The sequence below is a fragment of the Salvia miltiorrhiza genome, chromosome 8 (genome assembly GCF_028751815.1).
Source record: "Salvia miltiorrhiza cultivar Shanhuang (shh) chromosome 8, IMPLAD_Smil_shh, whole genome shotgun sequence".
NCBI lineage: Eukaryota > Viridiplantae > Streptophyta > Magnoliopsida > Lamiales > Lamiaceae > Salvia > Salvia miltiorrhiza.
This window is the reverse complement of record NC_080394.1, coordinates 58,064,770-58,074,495: the sequence shown is the minus strand read 5'-3', so window position 1 is coordinate 58,074,495 and position 9,726 is coordinate 58,064,770. Positions and strand designations below refer to the sequence as shown.

General features: G+C 36.6%; 2 protein-coding genes across 3 annotated transcripts; one reads left to right on the top strand and one right to left on the bottom strand.

Annotated features, from left to right (window-relative positions):
• Positions 1-1,069: 1,069 nt before the first annotated feature.
• LOC130999560 (DEAD-box ATP-dependent RNA helicase 37-like) lies at positions 1,070-5,410 on the top strand. Its single transcript, XM_057925121.1, has 8 exons — positions 1,070-1,306; positions 1,743-2,598; positions 2,678-2,761; positions 2,917-3,159; positions 3,439-3,606; positions 3,896-4,009; positions 4,396-4,913; positions 4,999-5,410. The coding sequence occupies exons 2-7, from the start codon at positions 1,837-1,839 to the stop codon at positions 4,888-4,890; spliced, it is 1,866 nt and encodes a 621-aa protein (XP_057781104.1). The 5' UTR covers positions 1,070-1,306; positions 1,743-1,836; the 3' UTR covers positions 4,891-4,913; positions 4,999-5,410.
• On the bottom strand, positions 5,210-9,108 carry LOC130999561 (uncharacterized). Of its 2 annotated transcripts, none has more exons than XM_057925122.1 (2): positions 8,577-9,108; positions 5,210-5,620 (listed from the first exon to the last, which is right to left on the bottom strand). In XM_057925122.1, exon 1 carries the CDS (start codon positions 9,040-9,042, stop codon positions 8,578-8,580), a length of 465 nt encoding a protein of 154 aa, XP_057781105.1. In that variant the 5' UTR covers positions 9,043-9,108; the 3' UTR covers positions 5,210-5,620; position 8,577. The 2 variants fall into 2 exon arrangements, with proteins under 2 accessions (XP_057781105.1, XP_057781106.1); XM_057925123.1 differs by having other exon boundaries at positions 5,210-5,612.
• Between the last annotated feature and the right edge of the window lie 618 nt (positions 9,109-9,726).

Here is a 9,726-nt window from a genome sequence, read left to right as displayed (position 1 = left end):
AAAAAATCTACGATGGAGTTGTAGCCCACAAAATCGCAAAAGAAAAAAAGAAGGATAACCAAGAAAAAGTTTCATGACTACATTGACATTACAAGTGACGACGATCTGGTGCTGAACAGCATTTTGCAAACCAAAAATAACAAGAAGAGATCCCCAATCGTCAAAATCAAATAAGAAAAGATTTAAAATTCGTCTTACTCCTTACTTAGATAATTTAGGATGTTTTTGATAGATTTTTTTTGCATTTTTATTTAGAAGTATGAATATTACTTTATTACTTTTAAATTTAATCATTAATAGTTGCATTGGTTCCTTTTTTTTTATTTAAATAGTAAAAATCAAACGTGTTCAACGTGCATCGCACGTTCTTCCTGCTAGTTATATAAAAATGACCAATCAACCAATCAACTTTTCCTTAACCAAAACTCAATCTTAACTTATCCCATGTCACATCCATATATTATTTTATCTAACAAATCAAACACTACTTTAGATTATGAGTCTTAATTTACCTTTTTATGACAAAAATAATCTTAGATCATTTTAATCTTAAGAGATCTCGAACTAATTTAATTTCGGCAACCGTATATCCCTAAGTATTTGATGATATATTAGTAAGAGTCCTCAGCTCCTCATACTAGATGAACTAAATTTTATTATTTTTTAAATAATATTGACTCTATAATTATCCAGTTGGTTCTTCTATCCACAACATTTTGTAAACAACTATTTATAACGGATTTGAGCTATATTACCTCAAGAATTTTTTTAAATAATTCAGTTTCTCCCTCTAATAATTAAACAACTTCATTTTTAGTAAATTAGTCAACTATATAGTCATTTAATCTCACACCACACGATTCAAATATTTTTATAATCCATTTTACTTTGAAGAAAAGCAGTAAAAGATGCTTACTTAACAACCGCAAAATTTTAGTCAAAAATTGACTCATCAACAATATCTATGAAGAATCTTTCTCTTTTTTTTCTTTTTTTTTTTTTCTTTTGGGAAATTTATGTAGAAAATATTTATAATTTAAAAAAGAAAAAAATGAAATGAGAGAAGGGAAAAACGTATAGAGCCCCTAAAAAAAATAATGGTGGTATCGCGTATTAAGCAGAAACGCAAACTTCGAAGACTATAAATACGTTGGAAGAAATTTAGAGAGAAAATCTATAGACCTTTTTAGAGAGAGAAAGCGGAAATTCAACAGCATCGCACAAGATATTTTACGCACCAGCGCCTCCGATCGCACATCCTCTGCCCCAAATTAGGGTTTCTTTATCATCTACCTTTAATCATATCGTATGTGTTTCTCCTATTCATTCAGAAGCACGAATTGTCTCCGTTGATCTATCTCTGTATGTGGACAAACTTGCGTTGCTGTCTTAAGTAATTGTGTGAAATTCTGAGGAAATAAATGTTGTTTTGGTGTTTGGATTTTGTGTAGTTATTGCTGCATTTCTGTTGATTTTGTTGCTCGGTTTGGTTGAATTTTGTGGATTTTCGATTATGTGTGTGCTTACGGATGAACTTTGCTTGAGAATTGGGTTTGCTTGGTTATTCTGTTTTATTTTATGTTCATTTGAATGGTAATGGATTTGCTGCACTCTGCGAGGGGGGATTTTTGCTATAAGGATTTTATTTTGAAGTTGTGGAAGGTGTGCGTGTTTCGGGGCATAGATTTCAGGGTTTGATGATGACGAAAATTTTGGGAATTTTGTTTCTGTTGCACGTGCAGCGTTGAAAAATATCTCTGCCTGGAAAACGGTTGTGGCGTTGGAGGTATTTTTTGACAGGGGAGAGGATTTGTGTGATTTTGCGTGCTTTTGAGTATGCCTGCTACGTGGTCTGAATCTGTCGAGAAGGCTCCTACCGGTGGTGGTGTAGGGGCTACTTCTCATGCTTCTAGAAGTACTTATGTTCCGCCGCATCTTAGGAATAGGCCTCCTTCAGCCTCAGCAGACCCTCCTCCTCCCTCGGCTGCAGTTTCCTATGCTGGAACCTTGGTGGGAAATGAACCCCAGGGATATGGTGGTTCGGCAGTAGGTGGATTTCAGTCGTATGGTCCTAGAAATGATAGAAATGGAGGTGGTCTCAGTCGTGGTGGTGGTGGTGGTGGTGGTGGTAGTGCTTGGAATAACAGAAATGGTGGTTGGGATCGTGGGAGGGAAAGAGAGGCTAATCCTTTTCAAGATGATGGAGTTGCAGAACCAGAATTTGCGGTACAGGAAACTTCAGGGATCAATTTTGATGCATACGAGGATATTCCGGTGGAGACAAGTGGGAAAGATGTTCCACCTCCTGTGAATACATTTGCCGAGATTGACTTGGGTGACGCCTTAAATATGAACATTAAGAGGTGCAAGTATGTGAAACCTACACCTGTGCAGCGGCACGCTATACCAATATCCCTCACTGGGAGGGATTTGATGGCCTGCGCTCAGACTGGTTCGGGAAAGACTGCGGCATTCTGTTTCCCGATAATTAGTGGAATCATGAAAAGTGGCCAATCTGCTCAAAGACAACCACGTATGCCACGCATGGCATTTCCGCTCGCTCTCATTCTTTCTCCAACTAGGGAGCTTTCAATTCAAGTGAGTTTGTAGAAAGCTGGTGTATATGTTAATTGCTTCTTTCATTGAAACAAATCTCATAGCGGCTCTTGCTATGCAGATTCATGAAGAAGCTCGAAAATTTTCTTATCAAACTGGCGTCAAGGTGGTTGTTGCTTATGGTGGTGCACCAATCAATCAACAGGTACCATTTATGTCCTTGTCATTGGTCTCATTGCAAATATCTGATCACCTTCCCCACATCTATTGATCAGTCTGATCGTTTCCCTATCTGTTTTATAATCTCATGCATAGCTTACTGCTTCATTTCTGATTTTATTATTGATGTTTTCTCGGCAGCTTCGAGAACTTGAAAGAGGTGTGGACATACTTGTTGCAACTCCCGGACGTTTAGTTGATCTGTTGGAAAGGGCTAGAGTCTCGTTACAAAATATTAGGTACTTAGCCCTGGACGAAGCGGATAGAATGTTGGACATGGGTTTTGAACCTCAAATACGGAGAATTGTGCAACAGATGGACATGCCTCCACCTGGTGTAAGACAAACATTGCTATTTAGCGCCACATTTCCAAAGGAGATTCAGGTCGGTTTTCTATACCCATGGCATTGTGTCACCATACTAAAAGTAGTGGACTTTGGTTGGTTTTTTCGTCCCTCAAACATTGAAGTATGGAAGAGAGGTTTTCTAACCACTGAGACATTTATATCAAAGTGATAGAATGATTCAATGATGTCAAACATTTCATGATGCATGCACAACTAACATGACCATAGATATCCAATTTCTTGACTTTGTTTTAACTTACAACCTGCCAACTATTATTAGATTTGTGATATTGTGGAAATCTCATTTAACATGCAGAGACTAGCTGCAGATTTTCTTTCGAATTACATATTTCTGGCTGTTGGAAGAGTTGGTTCTAGCACTGAATTGATCCTCCAAAGAATTGAATATGTGCTTGAGACTGACAAAAGAAGTCACCTGATGGACCTCCTCCATGCACAAAGAGCAAATGGCGTTCAGGCCAAGGTAAGAATTTTGACCAGTGTTTTGTGAGGTGGGGACCATTTTTGTTTTAGAACAAGAATTTCCAATGTCTGCAGAGTTGCATTTAGATTTTATTTTTCTTTATACTTGATACACTTAGTCAAATCTTATTGGCTGGAAATTATGCTCCAAAATATCAGAATTTTGTATTGTAGATTCTTATCTGCTTATGCAGTAGGTCATCTCTTTCCCATCACTTGGATCAACTTCCATTGCAATTTATATTTTCGGTATACTTTGCTAATCCAGATTTTTGCGATGTGATTTGCAGCAAGCACTAACATTAGTTTTTGTTGAGACAAAGAAAGGAGCTGATTCGCTTGAACACTGGCTTTGCATTAATGGCTTTCCTGCTACATCTATTCATGGTGACCGAACACAACAGGTCTTATAATTTCTCTTCTCCTACGACTGGGATCTTTGGGCTGTTTTGCATGGTGAAAATATTGGTCTTCTGAGCTCATATTTTTCTGTCATCTTATAACGAAATTGGAATCTGGGTGATTGTTAAAAAGCATGGCCCTATTGAAAATTCAAAATTTTTCTCAGGTTTCCAAGAAATTATAGAGATGTTTGTATTTCTGTCTCATTTTACTTCAACTTAATCCTCTCCATTGTCTTCCTCTTTCTTCCAATGTTAATGTGTTTTTAAGTGTGCCAGTCAATATACTGCTTTTGTTGTCTGTAATATCCTTGAAAATGTAGTTTTTGTGTTTTCTGATGCCAGTTTTATTATATAAATAAATGCAAGCATTTTGTTTCTGGTTTCAGGAGCGAGAACATGCGTTAAGATCTTTCAAAAGTGGCAAAACTCCAATTCTGGTTGCAACTGATGTGGCAGCACGCGGCCTTGACATCCCTCATGTTGCACATGTCATCAACTTCGACCTTCCTAATGATATTGACGACTATGTCCACCGTATTGGACGGACTGGGCGTGCTGGTAAAACAGGACTGGCCACTGCTTTTTTCAACGATAACAATGCCTCGTTGGCGAAGCCATTGGCTGATCTAATGCAAGAAGCAAACCAAGAGGTTCCTGCTTGGCTGGCGCGCTTTGCAGCTCGGTCTAACTTTGGTGGTAGGAACCGCCGAGGGCAAGGTGGTGGAGGCAGATTTGGTGGCCGTGATTTCCGCAAAGATTCCTCCTACAATAGAGGTGGAATGGACATGTATGGTGGTGGCAGCAACATGAACAATGGATACAACCAATCTGGCGGATATGGTGGAGGCTATGGTTCTGCTGTGACTAGCGCCTGGGACTGACAACATTCGACACTCTCAACCCGGTGATTGCAAAAACGCACTTGAGACTACACTACACTATATACTAGCGAATCATCTCGTATTCTGAAACTCGTCGTTTTTCTACAGGAACCCTTCTGCTCCATCATCGGCTGTGGGGGTAGCTGCAGTGCGGCCATATACAATCCGGGGATGTTGCAGGCGATGCAGCTGGGATGTACGGTACACGAGGCTCTCCTGCTGGTACTTTCGTTTACCCTACTAATTCTCGTAGCGACGGATTAGAGAGCATTTCTAGCAGTGTATACATCTGTCAGGCATATTCTTTTTCAACCCTGTGGGTTGTAAATAGCGCTCCTGCAGATAACCCTTTCAGTTGAGTGATGAAAACCGTTGATGCTGTTGTATTATTCTAGGATTAGTATCTAGGTTTCTTCAGCAAACTACCAACTCTTTTTATTTACCATCTCCACTCTAGACTTGGCTTATTTGTAAATATGCCTCTTTATTCATGTTTATTGTCATCCTCTTTTCATACTCATTCATGTTACTACACTCAACAACATTCTTGTCTCTTCCGTTGCACTTTCTTCCCTCGAGTTATGGTTTCCGTTTATCGGCTTTTCTGTTCACATTCACGACGTTCTGCCTTCCTCTCCGAACGAAACGTCTATCTTCCATCCATGGTGCTCCTATTCACTTTGCTCCGTTGCTCCTCGTATTTTGGTCATTGAGCACGTTTGCTGTGATGCTAAGAAGGAAAGTTGAGAGTTGTTGTTTCTATTACTAGTATCTCTTGAAACAAACACAACATGGGATGCAAGAGATTCAATACAGAGAGTGAATACAAGTCGAACAAATCTCCAACTGTGTCATAACATAACGAAGCAAAGTGATATACACAGCAACTACTGTTGAATACTTGTTCAAAACAGTTATTTGTGGAATATAGAAACGATCACCAATGATGTGACAATCTATATACTATATAAAAGACCAGTTAAACGGTAACTTATTCCCGCTAAAACACAAATTTTTTCCGCTAAAATTGAATATGATAGTTGTAAAAACTGAAACGCTTACAAAAACTGTGGTAGTTGTCGAGAGTTCTTCAAAATTTTCTCAATTTTTCAGAAACCAAACCCATCATCCCTGCAAAACAAAACCATTCAACCTTTCTCCAAAACTTTGAACGAACTTAAGTTTTCAAATCGGATTATACCAAGAAACCTCCTTTTAAACAAAATAAAAAAAGAAAAATTCAAGATTCACCTACCCATAAATAGGTACAATTTGAATAGCAGATAAATACAACAAAATTCAAAAATCGTGGATAGAGAATAACGAGAAGAGAAAAGGGGAAATTCGAAGCCCTAATTGAGTTATTTGGCTGTAGTTGTGAAAGTCGGACGAAGGCACTCACACAGAGCCGCGGAGGTCAGAGAGGCGGACTGATGCAACTGTAGAGGCAAACTTCTCGAGGCTTGCAACGCTACTGCTGATTTTCCCTTTTGCGGCTGTTAGCGGAGAAGACGGTGGCGGCGAGTGAGAGGCGAGGCGGATGGGGCGATGAAAAAAGGAGACGTACCGTACTACAGCTGTTGCCGGAGAAGGCGAGGTGGGAAGATCTGTGCGGCACGAGTGAGTGTGAGAGAGATGCAAGACTAGGAGAGAGGCAGAAAGAGGAAAAGGGTTTTCTGGTGTGAGAGAGAGGCGGAAATAACGAGAGATGTAATTGCTATTTTTATTAATGAGTTTTATTAGATTGATTTTTTACATAACGTACTTTAATTACTTAATCTAGCCAATTTCAATTTTTCATGTTGTCGAAACTCTTGCGCCAAACAAAAATATTTTATAGTACCTTTCAAAAAAAAAAATTATAGTAATGCCCATCATTCCATTTCTTTCTGCATTTTAATATATAATTTAGTTAAATACGCTAAAACATTCAAACTCTAATTTTTATTTAGGGCTAATATATATATATATAATGTTCGGTAATTATTCTATATGCTTCCTTGAATTTTAAAATTAATAATTTTTTATATTTTATTGTTATTATATTTAATTCATGCATAAATAAAGATACAATAAAAATTAAAATTTATATACAAATAAACGAGGAGTTTTTTCCTCCAAAATTTCTCTCTTCACTTCTCCCACCAAAATTTCTCTCTTCTTTTTTCTTTTTTCTATTTTATTTTTTTTTTCAAAAAATCATTAACTTCGATTAATGAAAAAGTATTCAATTTGGATGTTAAACTAAAGATCACGAAAAGATATTTAATTCGATGTAAAAATTATAAAAAATAAAGACTTAATATATTAAAATACCCACTTCCATAATATGTCTATGAAAAATACCCACCCCTTAAAATAAATTTGAAACGAATAAGTTATGATTGTTTAAAGTATCAAAATTAATTTTTGTTGATCTCATTTATCTATAATGTTCAACATCATACTTTTTTTTTTGTTTGTTGGTGAAAAAATAAGTAGATGCCATTTTTTTTCCTTTCAAAAAAATTTATATGATTATTTAACTATAATTATTTTAAATTTAATACAATTAATGAGCAAGAAATTTGTATTAAATTTTCTCTCTCCTTTCATTTCTTCCCTCCAAAATTTTATTATATTGATAGTTTAGTATTATTTGCTCAAAATGAGATTGACTGAAATGATTTATTTTATAATCTATAAATTTAATTATATTATTATTATACAATGCTCATTAAGTTGATTTACCGTTATATACATTATTTTAAATCAAATATTTATATTTAAATTAACACTCCATCCGCCTACGATATCGTTTCCACTTTGTGGATGATACAAGTTATAAAAAGTGGTGAATAATAGTCCATAACAGTGGGTATTGTTATTAGTGGAGTTTGGGTCTCACTATTGTGTTTTTTTAGGGGTGGGTCCCACTATTGTTGTGAGTGGAGTTTGTGAACCTCACTGCTATAAATCAAAGTGAAAATGGTATTGTGGACATACCAAAATGACAAAAGTGAAATTGATATCGTGGACGAAGGGCGTATACTTTTTTCGTTACCAATTAATCTAATTCATAAATAATGACACTTTGATATTTTAACATAATTTAAAATTTTAAAAAATAAGTAAATATATCGTGGTCCGTGCATCGCACGGGAGGCCGTACTAGTTTTAATTAAAGTAAGATATGTAAATTCTCCTTTTTTATTAAAATCGTCATCAGTGATGAGCACATTATGTTTGCTCAATGTGAGTAGGTGATCGGTTTTGTCGTAGCATAATATGACAGTTAAATACACACACAAAAGGTTTCATCCCTATATGAGGTATGGCAAATGCATTCACCACTATGGTAGTTTAATGAAATCAATTATTGCTTATGTCATTATATGAGTTCATTGTTCACACTTTCTCAACTTTCAACTGAAATTAACCAAGTCCTAAACCAGTCAAACTATTAAATTTCAAGAATTTTTGGACAACTTTTTGGGAAGAAATTTGCAGAGAGATGGAGAAAGGGAAAGAGAGTTGACATTCCGAAGAAAAAATTAAAAATCAACAATTTCGTGAGCAGTAACATTCATGAATTCACCACGAAATTCACACGCATCAAGCAATCAATAGATCGGAGCAACAAATTTCACAGATCAATTAGGGTTTACGGCTCAAAACTCGACAGCCAGAAACGCCCCCAAATTCACCTCAAATCGACGCCGAAGAAGACAAATCACGCAACCCCTTCGATTTGCAGCTAGGAACGCGCTGAAAATCCGCAGCGGGCAGCTTCTTCGACAGAGCTCCGACGTGGAACTCGATCAGATCGTTTTCCTCGTCGACTTCCATGCCGGTGACGGACACCCAAATGAAGAACTTCTTGGCCTGAATGCCGGAAACTCCGCTCACTTTGCCGTACTCGAGCTTCCCCTCGATGATCCTGTCGTAGAAGACGAGCTGATCGTCGAATGTGACGTAGCAAGGGTTTGAGCTCAGCTCGAGCGTGAAGGAATTGTCGGTGTTGGAGAAGGAAAACGACTTTATTTCCCGCGGTATAATCCCCTTGGGGAGGTTGAAGAGAGGGAGAAGGTCGTGGACGTCGATCGCGGAGAGAGAGAGGTGCGCTGAAGAGAGGAAGATGAGAGAGAGTAGTGCTATGGCGAAGTGTGCCATTGTTGCAGAGAGAGAGAGAGAGAGAGAGAGTTGTATTGATAATTAGAAAATTTATACATTAACGATAACTAAAAACAAGCTAATTTGCTATAAATTCATAAATTACCAGTAAAATTCGCTTTTTTTTTTTTCCTTCTTCTTTCTTTCTAATGCTGTAAAATTAAGACTACGGTCAATTTAACAACGATGCAACATTAAAATTTTAGAAATTATAGTCACAATATTTAGAAATTCTGATGTCACGTCAGTTTCAATTTAATCGTACTATTAATTTTAACGAAATTTCAAAATTGATCAAACTTCGTGTACTTTTTCAATATATTGTTCCTTTCGTCCCATTTTAACATGCTCACTTCTTTTGGGCACGAAAATTAAGAAAATTTACTTTTTAGTCGGAAAGTAGTAGTAAAGTGGTGTGATCCACACCAATTAAGTACAACTTTTTTTACCGAAAAAGGAAAATGAGCCTATTAAAATAAGACGGAATGAGTATAAAGTATCAGAAACGTAGAATTCACTGACTATCTATAAATTTATAGTCAATTAACCAAAAAAGCATATAAGAGGAATTTGGGTAATTAATGTCCTATATTATCTGTACTTTTTGGGGTAAATATGACTGAAATCTATATTTTATTTGACTAAAAAAATTGTATTAGGGAAATCTTATACGACAAATGCACG